A 26178-nucleotide genomic window follows, 5' to 3' on the forward strand; every position below is an offset into this window, starting at 1 on the left:
TGTGTGTGCTTAGGGGACCTTTAACAGAATGTGACTGGCAGAACGGGTGTTGTATGTGGAGGATGAGGGCTGCAGTAGATATCTCAGATAGGGGGGAGTGAACGGGTGTTGTATGTGGAGGATGAGGGCTGCAGTAGATATCTCAGATAGGGGGGAGTGAACGGGTGTTGTATGTGGAGGATGAGGGCTGCAGTAGATATCTCAGATAGGGGGGAGTGAACGGGTGTTGTATGTGGAGGATGAGGGCTGCAGTAGATATCTCAGATAGGGGGGAGTGAAAGGGTGTTGTATGTGGAGGATGAGGGCTGCAGTAGATATCTCAGATAGGGGGGAGTGAGGCCTAAGAGGGTTTTATAAATAAGATCTGACCAAAGATCCAATTGTGCATCCAGGAGCTTTTTCAAAAACACAGTAAAGACATGTCGCCATGAGGGTTATAGAGGAACAAAGGACACAATGATGAGACTGTATACATCCTCTCTCCTCCTCTGCTCTCCTCCCTCTCTCTTTTCTTGCATCTCTCCTCAGCACCATAGGCGTGTGGTCTCCTGCAGACAGTCATTTGGACTGTGAATACACACTGTGACTCAGAGATGATTATCCAACCGGTCCACGCTGTGAGTCTCTCTGTGTGTGTGTGTGTCTCTCTGTGTGTGTGTGTGTGTGTGTGTCTCTGTGTGTGAGTGAGTCTCTCTGTGTGTGTGTGTGTGTGTGTGTGTGTCTGTGTGTGTGTGTCTCTGTGTGTGTGTGTGAGTCTGTGTGTGTGTGTGTGTGTGTGTGTGAGTCTCTCTCTGTGTGTGTGTGAATGTGTGTGTGTGTGTGAGTCTCTCTCTGTGTGTGTGTGTGTGTGTGTGTGTGTGTGTGTGTGTGTGTGTGTGTGTGTGTGTGTGTGTGTGTTCTGTACTGCATGTAGATGAATGTTCTGACAGTAGCGTCACCGGGTCTGCTCCTGTCTATCAGACGTTTCCATGGTGATAAGTGAGTGGTTCTGGGACGTGTGTTCAAGGTATTAGTATAAATGAGCTGTAATATGTAGACTCACTGATTGGTTATCTCATCAACAAACACACGCACAGCGCAAGAATACCTGAGTTATACACACACCCCACGTTCTCCCCCGTCTACCCCACATACACACCCCCACATTCTCCCCCGTCTGCCCCACATACACACCCCCACATTCTCCCCCGTCTGCCCCACATACACACCCCCACATTCTCCCCGTCTGCCCCACATACACACCCCCACATTCTCCCCCGTCTGCCCCACATACACACCCCCACATTCTCCCCCGTCTGCCCCACATACACACCCCCACATTCTCCCCCGTCTGCCCCACATACACACCCCACATTCTCCCCCGTCTGCCCCACATACACACCCCACATTCTCCCCCGTCTGCCCCACAACCCTTCTCCCCGTCTGCCCCACATACACACCCCACATTCTCCCCCGTCTGCCCCACTACACACCCCCACATTCTTCCCCGTCTGCCCCACATTCTCCCCGTATGCCCCACATACACACCCCCACGTTCTCCCCGTCTGCCCCACACACACCCCCACGTTCTTCCCCCGTCTGCCCCACATTCTCCCCCGTCTGCCCCACATACACACCCCACGTTCTCCCCCGTCTACCCCACATACACACCCCCACATTCTCCCCCGTCTGCCCCACATACACACCCCCACGTTCTCCCCCGTCTGCCCCACATACACACCCCCACGTTCTCCCCCGTCTGCCCCACATACACACCCCACGTTCTCCCCCGTCTGCCCCCAACACACACCCCCACACCCACCTTCCTTTGGTATGTGCTGCCAGACAATGTTGTCTCTCAGAGCACATAAGGATGTAAGGCGCACACACACACACCTACTGTATACACTGAGTGGACATTAGGAACATCTTCCTAATATTGAGTTGCATAGCTTCAATTCGTTGGACATGGACTCTACAAGGTGTTGAATGTGTTCCACAGGGATGCTGGTCCATGTTGACTCCAATGCTTCCCACAGTTGTGTCAAGTTGGCTGGATGTCCTTTGGGTGGTGGACCATTCTTCATACACACGGGAAACTGTTGAGCGTGAAAAACCCAGCAGCGTTGCAGTTCTTGACTCAAACCGGTGTGCCTGGAACCTACTACCATACCCTGTTCAAAGGCACTTAAATATTTTGTCCATTCACCCTCTGAATGACACACATACACAATCCATGTCTCCATTGTCTCAAGGCTTAAAAATCCTTCTTTAACCTGTCACCTCCCAACATCTACACTGATTGAAGAGGATTTAACAAGTAACATTAATAAGGGGTCATAGCTTTCACCTGGATTCACCTGGTCAGGCTGTCATGGAAAAAGCATGTTATGAACACTCAGTGTACATGTAGACACACAGACACACACACACACACAGAGAGAGCAGAACAAAACTCTTTCATTTATATTCTGATCGTACACACACACAGACACACACACACCCCAGCTTCGGCCATGGCTAGAACGCCTTCCAGCGACCTTTTCCTGCATTGCCATGGCAACGCTAAGAGAAACATCCCTCTGACTTGACACATTGATATGCCACACACATGCAAACGAGCACACCCAAACACGTAGCCCCGAAACCACATCATTCCACAATGAAAGGGTATCTGATCAATATTCAGACAGGCAAAAGGGACACACTCTCTCTCTCTGTATGCTGGGCACGGGCACTACATAAAAGACCTGGGTCTGTGTGGATGATCCTCTGAGACATTCTGTGTGTTCTGTCTTTACTCAGTGGACTCCCTGACCATTCACTGACTGATTGATCAATTAAGTAAAAAGGGTTTTAGGTTTAGAAGCAAAACATCTAACACAGTAGCCCTGAAGGACTGGAGTTGTGTAACCCTGGTGTACAATGTGTCTTCACCTGTGTGTGTTGTGTTGTGTTGTGTGTGTGTGTGTGTGTGTGTGTGTGTAATAGAGGTCCCGTTCCTGAAAATGACCCGGGGAATCTACCCCGGACCCTACAAACGGGTAGGACAACCGAGGACAACCAGACCCAGTCCCATGTAGACCCGGTTGGGTCCAGACCCGATCTGATCCGATCCGAGTGAGGGAAACAGCAGATAATACAATTTAGTAGCGACATTATTGACTGAAGCTGTTAACGCACCGAAGGTGAGAGGAAAAGGGCTTGTAGCAGGCGGAGGGAAGGGCCTGCTGTGTGTTTCTGACTGTGTGGCGTGAGGAGACAGAGAGAGCCAGCAGCAACCAAGCCGATTCTCACTAGTTACTAACTTCTAGCTCAGAAGCTAGGTTATTATTCATCCAATCATATTACATAGTACCTGTGTTGACTGCATCAAACCGAGAAGAGAAGCTAGATAAGCTTGCTAGCTAGCTGGGTTGACTAATCAAAGCTATATAGGCTGCACTTTCCACCGTCCTACACAATAACAAAAACCACTCTATTCAAAGTATGAAGTGAAACCTGTTGGTTCTTGGTCAATAAATAAATCAACAAATATGGGTTGCATTTACAATGGTGTTTGTTCTTCACTGGTTAACCTTTTCTTGTGGCAACAGGTCACAAATCTTGCTGATGTGATGGCACACTGGTATTTCACCCAGTAGATATGGGAGTTTATCAAAATTGGGTTTGTTTTGTGTAATCTGAGGGAAATACAGTTGAAGTCGGAAGTTTACATACACTTAGGTTGGAGTCATGAAAACTCGTTTTTCAACCACGCACAAATTTCTTGTTAACAAACTATAGTTTTGGCAAGTCGGTTAGGACATCTACTTTGTGCATGACACAAGTCATTTTTCCAACAATTGTTTACAGACAGATTATTTCACTTATAATTCACTATATCACAATTCCAGTGGGTCAGAAGTTTACATACACTATGTTGACTGTGCCTTTAAACAGCTTGGAAAATTCCAGAAAATGATGTCATGGCTTTAGAAGCTTCTGATAGGCAAATTGACACCATTTGAGTCAATTGGAGGTGCACCTGTGGATGTATTTCAAGGCCTACCTTCAAACTCAGTGCCTCTTTGCTTGACATCATGGGAAAATCAAAAGACCAAGACCTCCACAAGTCTGGTTCATCCTTGGGAGCAATTTCCAAATACCTGAAGGTACAACGTTCATCTGTACAAAGACGCGTTCTGTCTCCTAGAGATGAACGTACTTTGGTGCGAAAAGTGCAAATAAATCCCAGGACAACAGCAAAGGACCATGTGAAGATGCTGGAGGAAACAGGCACAAAAGTATCTATATCCACAGTAAAACATTTTCTATATCGACATACCCTGAAAGGCCGCTCAGCAAGGAAGAAGCCACTGCTCCAAAACCGCCATAAAAAAGACAGACTACGGTTTGCAACTGCACATGGGGACAAAGATCATACTTTTTGAAGAAATGTCCTCTGGTCTGATGAAACAAAAATAGAACTGTTTGGCCATAATGACCACAATTATGTTTGGAGGAAAAAGGGGGAGGCTTGCAAGCCGAAGAACACCATCCCAACCGTGAAGCACGGGGGTGGCAGCATCATGTTGTCGGGGTGCTTTGCTGCTGGAGGGACTGGTGCACTTCACAAAATAGATGGCATCATGAGGATGAAACATTATGTGGATATATTGAAGCAACATCTCAAGACATCAGTCAGGAAGTTAAAGCTTGGTCGCAAATGGGTCTTCCAAATGGACAATGACCCCAAGCATACTTCCAAGGTTGTGGCAAAATGGCTTAAGGACAACAAAGTCAAGGTATTGGAGTGGCCATCACAAAGCCCTGACCTCCATCCCATAGAAAATGTGTGGGCAGAACTGAAAAAGCCTTTGCGAGCAAGGAGGCCTACAAACCTGACTCACTCAACTTACTGTGGGAAGCTTGTGGAAGGCTACCCGGAACGTTTCACCCAAGTTAAACAATTTCAAGGCAATGCTTCCAAATACTATTTGAGTGTATGTAAACTTCTTACCCACTGGGAATGTAAGGAAAGAAATAAAAGCTGAAATAAATCATTCTCTCCACTATTATTCTGACATTTCACATTCTTAAAATAAAGTGGTGATCCTAACTGACCTAAAACAGGGAATTTTTACTAGGATTAAATGTCAGGAATTGTGAAAAACTGAGTTTAAATGTATTTGGCTAAGGTGTATGTAAACTTCCGACTTCAACTGTATGTGTCTCTAATATGGTCATACATTTGCCAGGAGGTTAGGAAGTACAGCTCAGTTTCCATCTCATTTTGTGGGCAGTGTGCACATAGCCTGTCTTCGCTTGAGAGCCAGGTCTGCCTACGGCGGCCTCTCTCATTAGCAAGGCTATGCTCACTGAGGCTGTACATAGTCAAAGCTTTCTTTAAGTTTGGGTCAGTTACAGTGGTTAGGTATTCTGCCACTGTGTACTCTCTGTTTAGGTTTAAATATTCTAGTTTGCTCTGTTTTTTTGTAACTTCTTCCAATGTGTCAAGTAATAATCTTTTTGTTTTCTCATGATTTGGTTGGGTCTAATTGTGTTGCTGTCCTTGGACTCTGTGGGGTCTGTTTGTGTTTGTGGACAGAGCCCCAGGACCAGCTTGCTTAGGGGACTCTTCTCCAGGTTCATCTCTCTAGGTGATGGTTTGTTATGGAAGGCTTGGGAAACACTTCCTTTTAGGTGGTTGTAGAATTGAACGGCTCTCGCTGTCTCACTCAGCAGTCGTGCTTGGGTCTATACGGGTCCTTACCGTGAAATCAAAACAGATCTGACCCGGATCTGAGGGTCAACTACAGAATTTCAGACCCGGGTCGGGCCCTGGGTAATTGGGTTTGGGTGGACCAGTGAAGATCTCTTGTGTGTTTTAGTGTGTGAATGTGTCGGTATGTGTGTGTTTACACTGTGCTGATAGCGCTCCACTGTGTTGTGGCCTTGGCCAGGCTCTCTGGGCCAGGCTGGACCGGGGGATTGTGGGAGATTAGCTCTAAGAGGATTAAAGCCCCACGCTTCATTAGCATAGTGACTCACTGCCAGGGAGACAGGCTGTACTGTGGCACACACACACACACACACCACAGCTTCATCAATGTGTTCACTTAGCGTTTACACACACACACACACACACACACACACACACACACACACACACACACACACACACACACACACACACACACCTAACAGTGGACATGCGGCAGCTTCATCAATGCAGAAGGCTAGCCATTTTAAATACTGTACATACAGTTTACTGTAGCATTAAGAAGGAATAGAATACAGCCGCTCAAACACCTCTGCATCACATCGTAACTTTAGCAGTCAACAGGGTGTGTTCCATTCTAATAAAAAGGGAACCGGGCCGTTACCTGGATAGGTCGTAGGGCTTAGCAATGATTACTACATATCAGGACTTCCCTCAAGTGTAGCAGCTAGTATAGATGTTGGTATAGTATAGATGTTGGTGGTTGGAGACATCCCTCAAGTGGTGTGGGGGCTGTGCTTTGGCAAAGCGGGTGGGGTTATATCCTACCTGTTTGGCCCTATCTGGGGGTTTCATCGGATGGGGCCACAGTGTCTCCTGACCCCTCCTGTCTCAGCCTCCAGTATTTATGCTGCAGTAGTTTATGTGTCGGGGGGCTAGGGTCAGTCTGTCACATCTGGAGTATTTCTCTTGTCTTTTCCGGTGTCCTGTGTGAATTTAAATATGCTCTCTCTAATTCTCTCTTTCTTTCTCTCTGTCTCTCGGAGGACCTGAGCCCTAGGACCATGCCTCAGGACTACCTGGCTTGATGACTCCTTGCTGTCCCCTCTTGTGTTACTGACTTGTTGCACCCTCGACAACTACTATGATTATTATTATTAGACCATGCTGGTCATTTATGAACATTTGAACATCTTGGCCATGTTCTGTTATAATCTCCACCCGGCACAGCCAGAAGAGGACTGGCCACCCCTCATAGCCTGGTTCCTCTCTAGGTTTCTTCCTAGGTTTTGGCCTTTCTAGGGAGTTTTTCCTAGCCACCGTGCTTCTACACCTGCATTGCTTTCTGTTTGGGGTTTTAGGCTGGGTTTCTGTACAGCACTTTGAGATATCAGCTGATGTAAGAAGGGCTATATAAATACATTTGATTTGATTTAGCATTAGCATGCAGTTCAACTCTGCTCCACAATAAGTTGAATACAGTCAAGTAGTCCTAGTGATGGTGCACTGGAGGTACGGCGGGCTGTATATGTGTGAGTGTGTCTGTGTCTGTGTCAGAGTGTGTGTGTGTGAGAACCTAACTAATCACGCTCCGTGTTGTGTAGGACAGCTGCTCACAGAGAAGCGGGCTCCTCATTATCTCTACAGAAGTGAGAAGACTGGCGTTCCAATAATCTATCAGATCCTTGTCGTCCCATCTCCTCCTCTCTATCCTCTCTATCTCCTCCTCTCTATCCCGTCAACCCCTGGCCACCTCGAGACTCTACACCCCACTCCACCCTGTCCCCTCGTCTCCAGACTCTACACCCCACTTCACCCTGTCCCCCCGTCTCCAGACTCTACACCCCACTTCACCCTGTCCCCCCGTCTCCAGACTCTACACCCCACTTCACCCTGTCCCCCCCGTCTCCAGACTCTACACCCCACTTCCCCCTTTCCCCCCGTCTCCAGACTCTACACCCCACTTCACCCTGTCCCCCGTCTCCAGACTCTACACCCCACTTCACCCCTGTCCCCCCGTCTCCAGACTCTACACCCCACTTCACCCTGTCCCCCCGTCTCCAGACTCTACACCCCACTTCACCCTGTCCCCCCGTCTCCAGACTCTACACCCCACTTCACCCCTGTCCCCCCGTCTCCAGACTCCACACCCCACTTCACCCTGTCCCCCCCGTCTCCAGACTCTACACCCCACTTCACCCTGTCCCCCCGTCTCCAGACTCTACACCCCACTTCACCCTGTCCCCCCGTCTCCAGACTCTACACCCCACTTCACCCCTGTCCCCCCGTCTCCAGACTCTACACCCCACTTCACCCTGTCCCCTCGTCTCCAGACTCTACACCCCACTTCACCCTGTCCCCCCGTCTCCAGACTCTACACCCCACTTCACCCTGTCCCCTCGTCTCCAGACTCTACACTCTACCTACCCCTGTTGCCTACCCCTGCTACCTACCCCTGTTGCCTACCCCTGTTACCTGCCCCTGTTGCCTGCCCCTGTTGCCTGCCCCTGTTACCTACCCCTGCTGCCTACCCCTGTTGCCTACCCCTGTTGCCTACCCCTGTTACCTAACCCTGCAAACTACCCCTGTTACCTACCCCTGTTACCTACCCCTGTTACCTACCCTGCTACCTACCCCTGTTACCTACCCCTGTTACCTACCCCTGTTACCTACCCCTGCTACCTACCCCTGTTACCTACCCCTGCTACCTACCCCTGTCACCTACCCCTATTACCTACCCCTGTTACCTACCCCTGCTCTACAGTATGAGAAGACTGCAGCATCGTCATCACTACTACCTGAGACAAAAAGAGGAGCTGCAGTCCAGCCAGAGATGGAGTGATATCTGAAGAATAGAGAGATGTAGAAGTTGATACTGTAGATCAACACAGAGAGAGAGGGGGGGGGAGACTAACATCAGGGTGTCAGGTTGATAGTGTTTAGGGACATGGTCAGATAACTCCACATCGCTAGGTAACATCTGACAGCCTATTTGCTGACATTATTGCTGTGAAAATGTGCCAAATCTAACTGTGTAGCAGTCCAATTATCAGTCTTATTCAGCAGTTGTGAAGCTTTCATATGCATGGGTCCACACTAAAACACACAAACACCAATTTGCAGAGTCATTGATAGTGCTGGCATAAACCTACATGCAATTAGCAGGATTAGCAGAATGAATAGGTGGCTCATTATGCAGAAAGAACCCTGTGTTTCCTGGCAGATTAGGTGTGTGTGTGTGTGTGTGTGTGTGTGTGTGTGTGTGTGTGTGTGTGTGTCTGGGCAGTCAAACGACAGACTGAGGAAGAAATGAAAGGAAAGAGATGGAGGAAAACCTGAGGTATAGATAGAGAAGAGATGTAAAAGAGAGGTAGATGACAGAGGGGGAGAATAGAGGAGCAGATATGGTAGGAAAGATTGTCCAGTCAAGGATAACGTCCTGAGAGGAATGATTGTTTCTTCAGAGAAAATACCGTAAAAATGTCAATTAAACGCTGAGTACCAAATAGACATGTCCCTTTTAATAGCTGGGCAATGTCACACATTTCATTTTAACACCCGTTTCTCAAAAGTAATTGTTTACGAGGTTACCATGAATTACCATGAATTGTTCACAAGGTTTAATGTTCGATTTGTTACATAAAATAATTCCGTAATGCCTAGAAAAAATTATACAAATCATCAATTGTTATCACCAGTAAGAAACTGCTAGCCATTGGCTGCTAACTGCGGCTAGCTAACTGGCAAGCACAGAAACAGTCAACAACTTCAGCAGTACAGAACCCTTGGAATTGTCCGTTTGCCCTCTAGTGGTGAAAGTAAGAACTGACCAAAACGCACAGTCAGAGGAGAATAATTAGTAGAGAATTTTTTTACTAAGACAAAAGAAATGTGACACAGTGTGTAAATGATAATATATTAGCGCAGAAAATGATGAAGGAATTGATTAGCATTAAGGAATTGGGGCGGCAGGTAGCCTAGTGGTTTGAGCGTTGGACTAGTAACCGAAAGGTTGCAAGATCGAATCCCCAAACCGACAAGGTCAAAATCTGTCGTTCTGCCCCTGAACAAGGCAGTTAACCCACTGTTCTTAGGCCGACATTGTAAATAAGAATTTGTTGTTAACTGACTTGCCTAGTTAAATAAAGGTAAAAAAATAAAAATAAAAATAATATTTTGACGCCTGGCTCAAATAGAAGCCTGTCTCAAATAAGCGCATGTTCTGTTCAGTGTTTTAAGCAAATAAATGCCTGGGCTATTCATTAAAATGTTATGGTAGTGAAAATTCTAGAGAAAGAATAATTTGACCACTGGAACCGGGCCAACATGGGAAGATGCTCTCCCAGTTAGATGAATACTTACAATCCATCATATCAGTACACAGCAGTTGTCATCTAATGTTGCTTACGACAGACACTAAATGCAACAAAGTGACACAAGAACCAACTGTTGGGACCCAACTACTAAACTTTGTTGATGACAGCATAGCAAAATATGCCCTTAGTTAATTCATGTTTTTAAAGGTAAAGCTGCTGACCTAACACGTCATTGAGGAAGCTCTCCAAGACTGATGGTCTGAAATCTACATTGAAGACGTAAGAAACACATGCAAGCAAGCACACACACGCAGGTACGCATGCAGGAGAAACCTCGTCAAACCTCCGTGACTCCAGTGAATTACAGCCAATCTGTTCTCCCTCCATGGGGCTAATCGTCCAATCATATCACTTTGTGTTCCCCTCTGAGCCCGCTGGCATAATGAAGAGAAATCACCACACATTCAGCAGGTCTACACACACACACCGCTGATAGATTATGGAGGTTTGGATGTGTGTGTGTGTGTGTGTGTGTGTGTGTGTGTGTGTGTGTGTGTGTGTGTGTGTTAGTGCCAAATTAAGAGTAATGACTGTCTATGAATCACTGTACAGGTTCCCTATCGTTGCTGTATCAGGCAACTCCATTCATGAAGGACAGGAACCTTATGTGAGCACAGTCTCTTTCTCTCTGCTGGTGTGATGTGATGGTGGCTGGTTCTCTACACATGCAGGTGTGTGCTCACGTGTTTCTGTGTGCATGTTATATGGACTGACTCCTCAAGTCCATCAGTTGTATAAAGTGCTGACTAAACTGCATTGTGTCTGCAGGGAGAAGAGATGCTCTGCTGTGTTTACAGCGTGTGTCATTAGAATGGAATAATCAGCACTAATGATGACACTTTTACTAGACAGACAGATTTATGGCGGATGGAAGGGATCCCTCACACACACACTCACACTCACCCAGGGCCTGTGAAGTGAAGGCAGCCATGGCACTCTGTAGTCTGTCTGGCCTGATGGCCTGAACCAGCAGCACCTGCAAGGAGAAAGAGAGAGGAGGGGAGAAGAGGAGAGGGGAGATGGGAGAGGAGGAGAGGGGAGAAGAGGAGAGGGGAGAAGAGACGGGAGAAGAGGAGAGGGGAGAAGAGGAGATGGGAGGAGGAGAGAAGAGGGGAGACAGGAGAAGAGGAGAGAGGAGACGGGAGAGGAGGAGAGGGGAGATGGGAGAGGAGGAGAGGGGAGACGGGAGAAGAGGAGAGAGGAGATGGGAGAGGAGAGAGGAGAGAGGAGGAGAGGGGAAAAGAGGAGAGAGGAGGAGAGGGGAGACGGGAGAAGAGGAGAGGGGAGACGGGAGAGGAGGAGAGGGGAGATGGGAGAAGAGGAGAGGGGAGATGGGAGAAGAGGAGAGGGGAGATGGGAGAGGAGGAGAGGAGGAGAGGGGAGACGGGAGAAGAAGAGATGGGAGAGGAGGAGAGGGGAGACGGGAGAAGAGGAGAGAGGAGACGGGAGAAGAGGAGAGAGGAGACGGGAGACGGGGAGGAGAGAGGAGATGGGAGGAGAGGGGAGAAGAGGAGAGGGGAGATGGGAGAAGAGGAGAGGGGAGATGGGAGAAGAGGAGAGGGGAGATGGGAGAGGAGGAGAGGGGAGAAGAAGAGATGGGAGAGGATGAGAGGGGAGAGGGGAGAAGAGACGGGAGAAGAGGAGAGAGGAGACGGGAGGAGGAGAGAAGAGGAGAGAGGAGACGGGAGACGGGGAGGAGAGAGGAGATGGGAGAGGAGGAGAGGGGAGAAGAGGAGAGGGGAGACGGGAGAAGAGGAGAGAGAAGAGGAGAGGGGATATGGGAGAAGAGGAGAGGGGAGATGGGAGAGGAGGAGAGAGGAGATGGGAGAGGAGGAGAGGGGAGACGGGAGAAGAGGAGAGAAGAGGGGAGACAGGAGAGAGGAGACGGGAGAAGAGGAGAGAGGAGATGGGAGAGGAGGAGAAGGGAGAGGAGATGGGAGAGGAGGAGAGGGGAGACGGGAGAAGAGGAGAGAGGAGATGGGAGAGGAGGAGAGGGGAGAGGAGATGGGAGAGGAGGAGAGGGGAAACGGGAGAAGAGGAGAGAGGAGATGGGAGAGGAGGAGAGGGGATAGGAGATGGGAGAGGAGGAGAGGGGAGACGGGAGAAGAGGAGAGAGGAGGAGAGGGGAGATGGGAGAAGAGGAGAGAGGAGATGGGAGAGGAGGAGAGGGGAGAGGAGATGGGAGAGGAGGAGAGGGGAGACGGGAGAAGAGGAGACGGGAGAAGAGGAGAGAGGAGATGGGAGAGGAGGAGAGGGGAGAGGAGATGGGAGAGGAGGAGAGGGGAGACGGGAGAAGAGGAGACGGGAGAAGAGGAGAGAGGAGATGGGAGAGGGGAGAGAAGATGGGAGAGGAGAGAGAAGATGGGAGAAGAGGAGAGGGGAGATGGGAGAAGAGGAGATAGGAGAGGGGAGAGGGGAAAAGAGGAGATGGGAGAGGGGAGAAGAGGAGATGGGAGAGGGGAGAAGAGGAGAGGGGAAAATGAAGAGGGAGTAGTAAATGACTCAATCTGGGAGCACTGTAAAGAGAGCTTATCCTGTAAATGACTAAACATAAAGGACAATTGATTATGTATCAGTGAAACACAAGGATTGGATCATGTTAATCAGTGATTGACACCTCACCTGCTGGAACGGTTTGATCTTCTTGGCGATGGAGGGCGGGACTTCCTGTTCACAGTTGGAGCTCCGTGAAAAGGAGAGCCAGAGATCCGAGTCACTCAGACACAGAGACTGGTACAGGCCTGGGAACGTACTCTACATCAGAAAAGTGGACAAAAGAGGGATGGAATGAAAGAATGAAGCTAAAAAGCTAAAGAGAAAATCAAGTCCTCCTTTGACAGAATGACGTTACACCGAGGCCTGTACTCTGGAGCGGGATCGATTTGGAGGGTCCGTCATGGTCTGGGGCGGTGTGTCACAGCATCATCGGACTGAGCTTGTTGTCATTGCAGGCAATCTCAACGCTGTGCGTTACAGGGAAGACATCCTCCTCCCTCATGTGGTACCCTTCCTGCAGGCTCATCCTGACATGACCCTCCAGCATGACAATGCCACCAGCCATACTGCTCCTTCTGTGTGTGATTTCCTGCAAGACAGGAATGTCAGTGTTCTGCCATGGCCAGCGAAGAGCCTGGATCTCAATCCCATTGAGCATGTCTGGGACCTGTTGGATCGGAGGGTGAGGGCTAGGGCCATTCCCCCCAGAAATGTCCGGGAACTTGCAGGTGCCTTGGTGGAAGAGTGGGGTAACATCTCATAGCAAGAACTGGCAAATCTGGTGCAGGAGGTGATGCACTGCAGTACTTAATGCAGCTGGTGGCCACACCAGATACTGACTGTTACTTTTGATTTTGTTCAGTTGTTATAAACTTGTTCAGTTTATGTCTCAGTTGTTGAATCTTGTTATGTTCATACAAATATTTTCACATGTTAAGTTTGCTGAAGATAAACACAGTTGACAGTGAGAGGACGTTTATTTTTTTACTGAGTTCATATACACTGACTATACAAAGCATTAAGAACTCTTTTCATCACATAGACTGACCAGGTGAATCCAGGTGAATCCAGGTGAAAGCTATGACCCCTTATTAATGTTACTTGTTAAATCCTCTTCAATCATTGTAGATGAAGGGGAGGAGACAGGTTAAAGAAGGATTTTTAAGCCTTGAGACAATTGAGACATGGATTGTGTATGTGTGTCATTCAGAGGGTGAATGGACAAAATATTTAAGAGCCTTTGAACAGGGTATGGTAGTAGGTTCCAGGCACACCGGTTTGAGTCAAGAACTGCAACGCTGCTGGGTTTTTCACGCTCAACAGTTTCCCGTGTGTATGAAGAATGGTCCACCACCCAAAGGACATCCAGCCAACTTGACACAACTGTGGGAAGCATTGGAGTCAACATGGACCAGCATCCCTGTGGAACACATTCAACACCTTGTAGAGTCCATGTCTAACGAATTGAGGAAGTTCTGAGGGCAAAGGGGGGTGCAACTCAATATTAGGAAGGTGTTCTGTACACTCAGTGTACGAACCTTGAACATGGCTACAGCTCCAAGTCTCTCTTGATCGATCCAGGAAGGAATCTGCTCCCGCAAAGATTTCTGCGTATCCTGTAGGCGGAAAGGAAAAGAAGGTCAGTTCAACTGTGATAAGAGAGATGAGGTGAATGAGAGAGTGTGTTTGGGACACACACACACACTGCTGTTGTACGTACCGCCTTTCTCACCATATCCCCTACTACGAGGCCAGTGAAGGCATCCCACTCCTGTAGTGGAAGCAGAGAGACAACAGCATTAAGATGAATAGGAGATGATGTCAATGGACAGGACTTCCTGACTGAAGAGGAAAAACCTGTCTGATAATGATCATGTTATGAATGGTTATAATAACCTACATTCTCTTGGAAGAGGTCTGGGTGCATCCCTCTGACAAAGTGCATGGCAAACATCAGCTGGTCAGCCTGCAAAGGAAGAACAGAGAGAGAGAGGGAGGGAGGGGGAGAGAGAGAAAAGAGTCAGAGAGAGAGAGAATTAAGAGTCAGAGAGAGAGAAGAGTCAGAAAGAGAAATAAGAATCAGAGAGAGAGAGAGAAGAGTCAGAGAGAAATAAGAGTCAGAGGGAGAAATAAGAGTCAGAGAGAAATAAGAGTCAGAGAGAGAGAAGAGTCAGAGAGAGAAATAAGAGTCAGAGAGAGAGAGAAGAGTCAGAGAGAGAAATAAGAGTCAGAGAGAGAGAGAAGAGTCAGAGAGAGAAATAAGAGTCAGAGAGAGAAATAAGAGTCAGAGAGAGAAGAGTCAGAGAGAGAGAGAAGAGTCAGAGAGAGAAATAAGAGTCAGAGAGAGAAATAAGAGTCAGAGAGAGAGAAGAGTCAGAGAGAGAAATACGAGTCAGAGAGAGAGAAATACGAGTCAGAGAGAGAAATACGAGTCAGAGAGAGAGAGAAGAGTCAGAGAGAGAAATAAGAGTCAGAGAGAGAAATAAGAGTCAGAGAGAGAGAGAAGAGTCAGAGAGAGAGAGAAGAGTCAGAGAGAGAAATACGAGTCAGAGAGAGAGAAGAGTCAGAGAGAAATACGAGTCAGAGAGAGAGAGAAGAGTCAGAGAGAAATAAGAGTCAGAGAGAGAAATAAGAGTCAGAGAGAGAGAGAAGAGTCAGAGAGAGAAATAAGAATCAGAGAGAAATAAGAGTCAGAGAGAGAAATAAGAGTCAGAGAGAAATACGAGTCAGAGAGAGAAATATGAGTCAGAGAGAGAGAGAAGAGTCAGAGAGAGAAATACAAGTCAGAGAGAGAAATACGAGTCAGAGAGAGAAATACGAGTCAGAGAGAGAAATACGAGTCAGAAAGAGAAATACGAGTCAGAAAGAGAAATACGAGTCAGAAAGAGAGAGAAGAGTCAGAGAGAGAAATACGAGTCAGAAAGAGAAATACGAGTCAGAAAGAGAAATACGAGTCAGAAAGAGAGAGAAGAGTCAGAGAGAGAAATACGAGTCAGAAAGAGAGAGAAGAGTCAGAGAGAAATAAGAGTCAGAGAGAGAAATAAGAGTCAGAGAGAGAGAGAAGAGTCAGAGAGAGAAATAAGAATCAGAGAGAAATAAGAGTCAGAGAGAGAAATAAGAGTCAGAGAGAAATACGAGTCAGAGAGAGAAATATGAGTCAGAGAGAGAAATACGAGTCAGAGAGAGAGAGAAGAGTCAGAGAGAGAAATACAAGTCAGAGAGAGAAATACGAGTCAGAGAGAGAAATACGAGTCAGAGAGAGAAATACGAGTCAGAAAGAGAAATACGAGTCAGAGAGAGAAATACGAGTCAGAAAGAGAGAGAAGAGTCAGAGAGAGAAATACGAGTCAGAAAGAGAAATACGAGTCAGAAAGAGAAATACGAGTCAGAAAGAGAGAGAAGAGTCAGAGAGAGAAATACGAGTCAGAAAGAGAGAGAAGAGTCAGAGAGAGGGAGTGGGAGAGAGAGAAGAGTCAGAGAGAGGGAGTGGGAGAGAGAGAAGAGTCAGAGAGAGGGAGTGGGAGAGAGAGAAGAGTCAGAGAGAGGGAGTGGGAGAGAGAGAAGAGTCAGAGAGAGGGAGTGGGAGAGAGAGAAGAGTCAGAGAGAGGGAGTGGGAGAGAGAGAAGAGTCAGAGAGAGGGAGTGGGAGAGAGAGAGTGGGGGGAAGAGTCAGAGGGAGAGAGAGAGAAAGAGAGAGAGAGAGGGGGAGGGAGGGAGAGAGCGAGAGAAGAGTCAGAGAGAGAGAGAGAGAGAGACAGAGGTCATGAGCAGATGAGCGCTTGAATATTTCAGCATGTTTTTACAAAAAGATAGATTTAGAGTTAGATAAACTTAGATTTTTCCCCCAGACAACAGTCCAGCACAACACCCCCTCAACCAGACCCAGACAACACCACCCCCTCAACCAGACCCAGACAACACCACCCCCTCAGCCAGACCCAGACAACAGTCCAGCACAACACCCCCTCAACCAGACCCAGACAACACCACCCCCTCAACCAGACCCAGACAACACCACCCCCTCAACCAGACCCAGACAACAACACCCCCTCAACCAGACCCAGACAACAACACCCCCTCAACCAGACCCAGACAACACCACCCCCTCAACCAGACCCAGACAACAACACCCTCAACTAGACCCAGACAACAGTCCAGCATAACACCCCCTCAACTAGACCCAGACAACAACACCCCCTCAACCAGACCCAGACAACAACACCCTCAACTAAACCCAGACAACAGTCCAGCATAACAACACCCCCTCAACTAGACCCAGACAACAACACCCCCTCAACCAGACCCAGACAACAACACCCTCAACTAGACCCAGACAACAGTCCAGCATAACAACACCCCCTCAACTAGACCCAGACAACAACACCCCCTCAACTAGACCCAGACAAAAACACCCCCTCAACCAGACCCAGACAACAGTCCAGCATAACAACACCCCCTCAACTAGACCCAGACAACAACACCCCCTCAACCAGACCCAGACAACAGTCCAGCCCAACACCCCCTAAACCAGACCCAGACAATAACACCCCCTCAACTAGACCCAGACAACAACACCCCCTGAACCAGACCCAGACAACAGTCCAGCAAAACAACACCCCCTCAACTAGACCCAGACAACAACACTCCCACAACCAGACCCAGACAACAACACCCCCTCAACCAGACCCAGACAACAGTCCAGCACAACACCCCCTCAACTAGACCCAGACAACAACACCCCCTCAACTAGACCCAGACAACAACACCCCCTCAACCAGACCCAGACAACACCACCCCCTCAACCAGACCCAGACAACAACACCCCCTCAACCAGACCCAGACAACAACACCCCCTCAACTAAACCCAGACAACACCCCCTCAACCCGACCCAGACAACAACACCCCCTCAACTCGACCCAGACAACAACACCCCTCAACTAAACCCAGACAACAACACCCCCTCAACTCGACCCAGACAACAACACCCCCTCAACTAAACCCAGACAACAACACCCCCTCAACTAGACCCAGACAACACCACCCCCTCAACCAGACCCAGACAACACCACCCCCTCAACTCGACCCAGACAACAACACCCCCTCAACTAAACCCAGACAACAACACCCCCTCAGCCAGACCCAGACAACAACACCCCCTCAGCCAGACCCAGACAACACCACCCCCTCAGCCAGACCCAGACAACAACACCCCCCCAACTAGACCTGGAGAGCTGGAGGGTGAGAGACGTGTCTGGACTGTGGTGAGACCACTTCAACAGGAGAAAGAGAAGGAGCAGAAGGAGGAGGCCCAGCGGCAGGAAAAGATGAGACCAATAGAGGAGAAGGTGAGAAAGATGGTGTGTGACAGAGAACAACCCATGGGAGAGCTGGCCACCCCCGCATAGAAGCCAGCAGAACAGCCCACAGGCACAAATGACCTGAGAGCACAGCAGGACAAGGTGGCCACAGCACTCAAGGGAGTGGTTGAAAAAACTTCTTCCACTTTCCCCAACTCATGAGTGGTTATTTTCACCCTGCTACCATACAGCGAGTTAATGTAAGCCTTTCCTGTGACTGTGCCTCAAAACCTAACATCTATCCACCACTCCACCCTGGACAGCCTTTTATTACCAGGTCCACACCTATAGAAGGCAGCAGTGCCCACCTTCGACCAGGACGCTAAAGGACATCGCCCTAAACCGCAGTCCCGACACCTCACAAAGGAGCAACAGATCAACGGACACCCCGCCCAGACCAGAGAAACACTCTGTTATTGCTCCTCCTGCCCACCACTTCTTCCTGCAAAGAAGGCCTCAATATGGAAGTCACACATATGCCCAGGCCGTGGGCAGGCAAACAGGCCCAACCCCCACTCTTACACTAGCCCAAGCCAATGGCATGTACCAGATGCTCAGCAGGCTCTGCTCACACTTACTGGCCTGAGTCCAAACCACACGACTAACAATATTAGAGACTTTATGGAACACAAAGCATTTACTATCTCATCCTGGAATATCCAATGTCTGAGGTCATCTGCCTTTGGCATAAAGAGCAGGAATCTGGACAACACCAAATACATTAGAAAAACATCATCCTACAAGAAACATGGTATAGAGGAGACGGACCCACTGGTTGCCCTCCAGGTTACAGAGAGCTGGTAGTCTCATCCACCAAACTACCAGGTGGGTGGTATAGAGGAGACGGACCCACTGGTTGCCCTCCAGGTTACAGAGAGCTGGTAGTCTCATCCACCAAACTACCAGGTGGGTGGTATAGAGGAGACGGACCCACTGGTTGCCCTCCAGGTTACAGAGAGCTGGTAGTCCCATCCACCAAACTACCAGGTGGGTGGTATAGAGGAGACGGACCCACTGGTTGCCCTCCAGGTTACAGAGAGCTGGTAGTCCCATCCACCAAACTACCAGGTGGGTGGTATAGAGGAGACGGACCCACTGGTTGCCCTCCAGGTTACAGAGAGCTGGTAGTCCCATCCACCAAACTACCAGGTGGGTGGAATAGAGGAGACGGACCCACTGGTTGCCCTCCAGGTTACAGAGAGCTGGTAGTCCCATCCACCAAACTACCAGGTGGGTGGAATAGAGGAGACGGACCCACTGGTTGCCCTCCAGGTTACAGAGAGCTGGTAGTCCCATCCACCAAACTACCAGGTGTGAAACATGGAAGGGACTCTGGGGGTATGCTAATTTGGTATAGAGCAGACCTAACCCACTCCATTAAATCCATTCCTTTTGAATTTCCTAATTGAATTATCTCAACAGAGAATAATGTCCTCATGTGTGCTAGCTAAGGTATTTCCCCCAGTAAAATCCCTATACTTAATGAAGACAGCTTCTCCATCCTGAAGGGGGAGATTAACCATGTCCAGGCCCAGGGACATGTACTAGTCTGTGACGACCTAAATGCCAGAACTGGACAAGAACCTGACACCCTCAGCACACAGGGGGACAAACACCTGTGACAGTATTCCCTCCCCCCGTATGGCCCCTAGACACAAAATCATTTTCAAAAATGGGTCACAACTCTTGTAGCTAGGTCGCACGTTGGGTCTGTATACAGTCAATGGTAGTCTTCGAGGGGACTCCTTCAGTAGGGTACACCTGTCCACTACCGGTTAAAAGTTTGAAGGGTTTTACAACACCTACTCATTCAAGGATTTTTCTTTCTTTTTTTACTATTTTCTACATTGTAAAATAATAGTGAAGACATCAAAACTATGAAATAACACATATGGAATCATGTAGTAACCAAAAAAGTGTTAACCTCTATGGGACCGGCGGGACGAATTCGTCCCACCTACGTAACAGCCACTGCCAGCCTGTGGCGCGATTTTCAAAATCTTCAAAATCCTATTACTTCAATTTCTCAAACATATGACTATTTTACAGCCATTTAAAGATAAGACTCTCGTTAATCTAACCACACTGTCCGATTTCAAAAAGGCTTTACAACGAAAGCAAAACATTAGATTATGTCAGCAGAGTACCAAGCCAGAAATAATCAGACACCCATTTTTCAAGCCAGCATATAATGTCACCAAAACCCAGAAGACAGCTAAATGCAGCACTCACCTTTGATGATCTTCATCAGATGACAACCCTAGGACATTATGTTATACAATACATGCATGTTTTGTTCAATCAAGTTCATATTTATATCAAAAACCAGCTTTTTACATTAGCATGTGACGTTCAGAACTAGCATACCCCCGCAAACTTACGGGGAATTCGCTAACATTTTACTAAATTACTCACGATAAACGTTCACAAAAAGCATAACAATTATTTTAAGAATTATAGATACAGACCTCCTCTATGCACTCGATATGTCCGATTTTAAAATAGCTTTTTGGTGAAAGCACATTTTGCAATATTCTAAGTACATAGCCCAGGCATCACGGGCTCGCTATTTAGACACCCGGCAAGTTTAGCACTCACCATAATCATATTTACTATTATAAAAATGTCATTACCTTTTGTTGTCTTCGTCAGAATGCACACCCAGGACGTCTACTTCAATAACAAATGTTGGTTTGGTCCAAAATAATCCATCGTTATATCCGAATAGCGGCGTTTTGTTCGATGCGTTCCAGACACTATCCGAAATAGTAAAGAAGTGTCGCGCTTGGCGCAATTCCTGACAATAAAATTCAAAGTATTCCATTGCCGTACGTCGAAGCATGTCAACCGCTGTTTAAAATCAATTTTTACGTCATTTTTCTCGTAGAAAAGCGATAAAATTCCGACAGGGAATCTCCTTTTCGGCAAACAGAGGAAAAAATCCCAAAGGCGGGGGCGGTCGGGGTCACGCGCATAAGCTAGTGTCTCTTGATGGGCCACTTGAGAAAGGCGATAATGTGTTTCAGCCTGGGGCTGGAATGACGACATTCTCTTTTTCCCGGGCTCTGAGAGCCTATGGACGACGTGGGAAGTGTCACGTTAGAGCAGAGATCCTTAGTAAATGATAGAGATGGCAAAGAAGTTCCAGAAATGGTCAGACAGGCCACTTCCTGTAAAGGAATCTCTCAGGTTTTGACCTGCCATTTGAGTTCTGTTATACTCACAGACACCATTCAAACAGTTTTAGAAAATTTAGGGTGTTTTCTATCCATATGTAATAAGTATATGCATATTCTAGTTACTGAGTAGGAGTGGTAACCAGATTAAATCGGGTATGTTTTTTATCCAGCCGTGTCAATGCTGCCCCCTAGCCCTAACAGGTTCAACAAATCAAAATACAGTGAGGGAAAAAAGTATTTGATCCCCTGCTGATTTTGTACGTTTGCCCACTGACAAAGAAATGATCAGTCTATAATTTTAATGGTAGGTTTATTTGAACAGTGAGAGACAGAATAACAACAAAAAAATCCAGAAAAACGCATGTCAAAAATGTTATAAAATGATTTGCATTTTAATGAGGGAAATAAGATCACAGCAAAATCACTATCTAATTCAACGGAGCAATAATAAACCACGAGGCATCGAAGCCAAACAAACTGCATACTAACCATAACCCTTAACACCTAACCCCAACCCTTAACCCTAACCCTTAACCCCTAACTCCTAACCCTTAACCCCTTAACCCTAACCCCAACCCTTAACCCCTAACCTTAACCGCTAACCCCAACCCTTAACCCCTAACCCTTAACCCCTTAACCCTAACCCTTAACCCCAAACCCTTAACCCCTAACCCTTAACCCCTAACCCTTAACCCCTTAACCCCTAACCTCTCTAAGGTCGGCGGGACGAAATCGTCCCACCTACGTAACAGCCAGTGGAATCCTGTGGCGCGTTATTCAAATACCTTAGAAATGCTCTTACTTCAATTTCTCAAACATATGACTATTTTACAGCATTTTAAAGATAAGACTCTCGTTAATCTAACCACACTGTCCGATTTCAAAAAGGCTTTACAACGAAAGCAAAACATTAGATTATGTCAGCAGAGTACCCAGCCAGAAATAATCAGACAGCCATTTTTCAAGCTAGCATATAATGTCACAAAAACCCAGAAGACAGCTAAATGCAGCACTAACCTTTGATGATCTTCATCAGATGACACACCTAGGACATTATGTTATACAATACATGCATGTTTTGTTTAATCAAGTTCATATTTATATCAAAAACCAGCTTTTTACATTAGCATGTGACGTTCAGAACTAGCATACCCCCCGCAAACTTACGGGGAATTCGCTAACATTTTACTAAATTACTCACGATAAACGTTCACAAAAAGCATAACAATTATTTTAAGAATTATAGATACAGACCTCCTCTATGCACTCGATATGTCCGATTTTAAAATAGCTTTTTGGTGAAAGCACATTTTGCAATATTCTAAGTACATAGCCCAGGCATCACGGGCTCGCTATTTAGACACCCGGCAAGTTTAGCACTCACCATAATCATATTTACTATTATAAAAATGTCATTACCTTTTGTTGTCTTCGTCAGAATGCACACCCAGGACGTCTACTTCAATAACAAATGTTGGTTTGGTCCAAAATAATCCATCGTTATATCCGAATAGCGGCGTTTTGTTCGATGCGTTCCAGACACTATCCGAAATAGTAAAGAAGTGTCGCGCGCTTGGCGCAATTCCTGACAATAAAATTCAAAGTATTCCATTGCCGTACGTCGAAGCATGTCAACCGCTGTTTAAAATCAATTTTTACGTCATTTTTCTCGTAGAAAAGCGATAAAATTCCGACAGGGAATCTCCTTTTCGGCAAACAGAGGAAAAAATCCCAAAGGCGGGGGCGGTCGGGGTCACGCGCATAAGCTAGTGTCTCTTGATGGGCCACTTGAGAAAGGCGATAATGTGTTTCAGCCTGGGGCTGGAATGACGACATTCTCTTTTTTCCCGGGCTCTGAGAGCCTATGGACGACGTGGGAAGTGTCACGTTAGAGCAGAGATCCTTAGTAAATGATAGAGATGGCAAAGAAGTTCCAGAAATGGTCAGACAGGCCACTTCCTGTAAAGGAATCTCTCAGGTTTTGACCTGCCATTTGAGTTCTGTTATACTCACAGACACCATTCAAACAGTTTTAGAAAATTTAGGGTGTTTTCTATCCATATGTAATAAGTATATGCATATTCTAGTTACTGAGTAGGAGTGGTAACCAGATTAAATCGGGTATGTTTTTTATCCAGCCGTGTCAATGCTGCCCCCTAGCCCTAACAGGTTAAACAAATCAAAATACAGTGAGGGAAAAAAGTATTTGATCCCCTGCTGATTTTGTACGTTTGCCCACTGACAAAGAAATGATCAGTCTATAATTTTAATGGTAGGTTTATTTGAACAGTGAGAGACAGAATAACAACAAAAAATCCAGAAAAACGCATGTCAAAAATGTTATAAAATGATTTGCATTTTAATGAGGGAAATAAGATCACAGCAAAATCACTATCTAATTCAACGGAGCAATAATAAACCACGAGGCATCGAAGCCAAACAAACTGCATACTAACCATAACCCTTAACACCTAACCCCAACCCTTAACCCTAACCCTTAACCCCTAACTCCTAACCCTTAACCCCTTAACCCTAACCCCAACCCTTAACCCCTAACCTTAACCGCTAACCCCAACCCTTAACCCCTAACCCTTAACCCCTTAACCCTAACCCTTAACCCCAAACCCTTAACCCCTAACCCTTAACCCCTAACCCTTAACCCCTTAACCCCTAACCTCTCTAAGGTCGGCGGGACGAAATCGTCCCACCTACGTAACAGCCAGTGGAATCCTGTGGCGCGTTATTCAAATACCTTAGAAATGCTCTTACTTCAATTTCTCAAACATATGACTATTTTACAGCATTTTAAAGATAAGACTCTCGTTAATCTAACCACACTGTCCGATTTCAAAAAGGCTTTACAACGAAAGCAAAACATTAGATTATGTCAGCAGAGTACCCAGCCAGAAATAATCAGACAGCCATTTTTCAAGCTAGCATATAATGTCACAAAAACCCAGAAGACAGCTAAATGCAGCACTAACCTTTGATGATCTTCATCAGATGACACACCTAGGACATTATGTTATACAATACATGCATGTTTTGTTTAATCAAGTTCATATTTATATCAAAAACCAGCTTTTTACATTAGCATGTGACGTTCAGAACTAGCATACCCCCAGCAAACTTCCGGTGAATTTACAAAGAATTTAGTAAATTACTCACGATAAACGTTCACAAAAAGCATAACAATTATTTTAAGAATTATAGATACAGAACTCCTCTATGCACTCGATATGTCCGATTTTAAAATAGCTTTTCGGTGAGAGCACATTTTGCAATATTCTAAGTAGATAGCCCGGCATCACAGGGCTAGCTATTTAGACACCCAGCAAGTTTAGCACTCACCAAAGTCAGATTTACGATAAGAAAAATGTTATTACCTTTGCTGTCTTCGTCAGAATGCACTCCCAGGACTTCTACTTCAATAACAAATGTTGGTTTGGTCCCAAATAATCCATAGTTATATCCAAACAGCGGCGTTTTGTTCGTGCGTTCAAGACACTATCCGAAAGGGTAAAGAAGGGTGACGAGCACGACGCATTTCGTGACAAAAAAATTATAAATATTCCATTACCGTACTTCGAAGCATGTCAACCGCTGTTTAAAATCAATTTTTATGCAATTTTTCTCGTAAAAAAGCGATAATATTCCGACCGGGAATCTGCGTTTAGGTAAAAAGACGAAAGAAAATAAAGCATGGAGTCGACTCGTGCACGCACCTAAGCCCATTGTCCTCTGATCGGCCACTTGCCAAAAGCGCAAATGTGTTTCAGCCTGGGGCTGCCTCGATATCATTCAGCTTTTTCCCGGGCTCTGAGAGCCTATGGGAGCCGTAGGAAGTGTCACGTTACAGCAAAGATCCTCAGTCTTCAATAAACAGAGACAAGAAGAACAAGATCTTGTCAGAGAGGGCACTTCCTGTAAGGAATCTTCTCAGGTTTTTGCCTGCCATATGAGTTCTGTTATACTCACAGACACCATTCAAAACAGTTTTAGAAACTTTAGGGTGTTTTCTATCCAAAGCCAATAATTATATGCATATTCTAGTTACTGGGCAGGTGTAGTAACCAGATTAAATCGGGTACGTTTTTTTATCCGGCCGTGTCAATACTGCCCCCTACCCCCAACAGGTTAACCCCTAACCCTTAACCCCTAACCCTAACCCCAACCCTTAACCCCTAACCCTTAACCCCTTAACCCTTAACCCCTTAACCCCTAACCCTTAACCGCTAACCCTAACCCCAAACCCCTAACCCTAACCCCAACCCTTAACCCCGATCACACCGGTAATAGATCCGTTGTGGTATTACTTGTGAGGCACAACTAAGTGAGCATTAATTTAAATAATTAGCTTTTTATTTGAGTTTTACTGGGCTGATGGTGCCTCCTTCTGATGGTGAGTCTCAGCGGAGGGAGAGAGCAGCAGACTGAGGGTCCGTCTCTCAACATCCTTCCTCTCTCCCTTTCCTCCACTGACACCGACCAAAAAGGGACACCATCTTCCAGCTGATGGTGAAAGTCGAGTCGCACCACATTATTTCTGCCTCATGCACAAATTCATGTTGTTACTCCTATGAACAGAGAAAGTGAACTATTCCTTGATATTAAAAAAGACCCAAGCCGCTAATAATAACAATAATAACAACACAAGCCTATAGATACACTTTCCTACTCATTCATTACAGCTGCAGTGCTTGTTGTAGCGCTGAGTGGAGAAGCGCATTTTATGGCTTATAAAAGTGTTGAATACAAAGTGTTGACAGTTCTGAGTAAGAACATAAACTCACTAATTAAAACAGCAGCTCTTTGCTGTATTCGTTGACAGTCTCTCTCTAGTCATGGTTTTAAACAAACTCACTAATTAAAACAGCAGCTCTTTGCTGTATTCGTTGACAGTCTCTCTCTAGTCGTGGTTTTAAACAAACTCACTAATTAAAACAGCAGCTCTTTGCTGTATTCGTTGACAGTCTCTCTCTAGTCGTGGTTTTAAACAAACTCACTAATTAAAACAGCAGCTCTTTGCTGTATTCGTTGACAGTCTCTCTCTAGTTGTGGTTTTAAACAAACTCACTAATTAAAAC

General features: G+C 46.6%; 1 protein-coding gene across 1 annotated transcript in view; it reads right to left on the reverse strand.

The window, feature by feature from the left end:
- dync2h1 (dynein cytoplasmic 2 heavy chain 1) overlaps window positions 1–26178 on the reverse strand; it is a 320231-nt gene that overhangs the window by 102878 nt on the left and 191175 nt on the right. Inside the window, 5 exon segments of the mRNA XM_045724777.1 lie at window positions 10963–11035; window positions 12682–12813; window positions 14094–14171; window positions 14276–14326; window positions 14456–14521. Of these exon segments, the coding sequence (XP_045580733.1) occupies window positions 10963–11035; window positions 12682–12813; window positions 14094–14171; window positions 14276–14326; window positions 14456–14521 (400 nt within the window).

The sequence above is a fragment of the Salmo salar genome, chromosome ssa09 (assembly GCF_905237065.1).
Source record: "Salmo salar chromosome ssa09, Ssal_v3.1, whole genome shotgun sequence".
Lineage (NCBI taxonomy): Eukaryota > Metazoa > Chordata > Actinopteri > Salmoniformes > Salmonidae > Salmo > Salmo salar.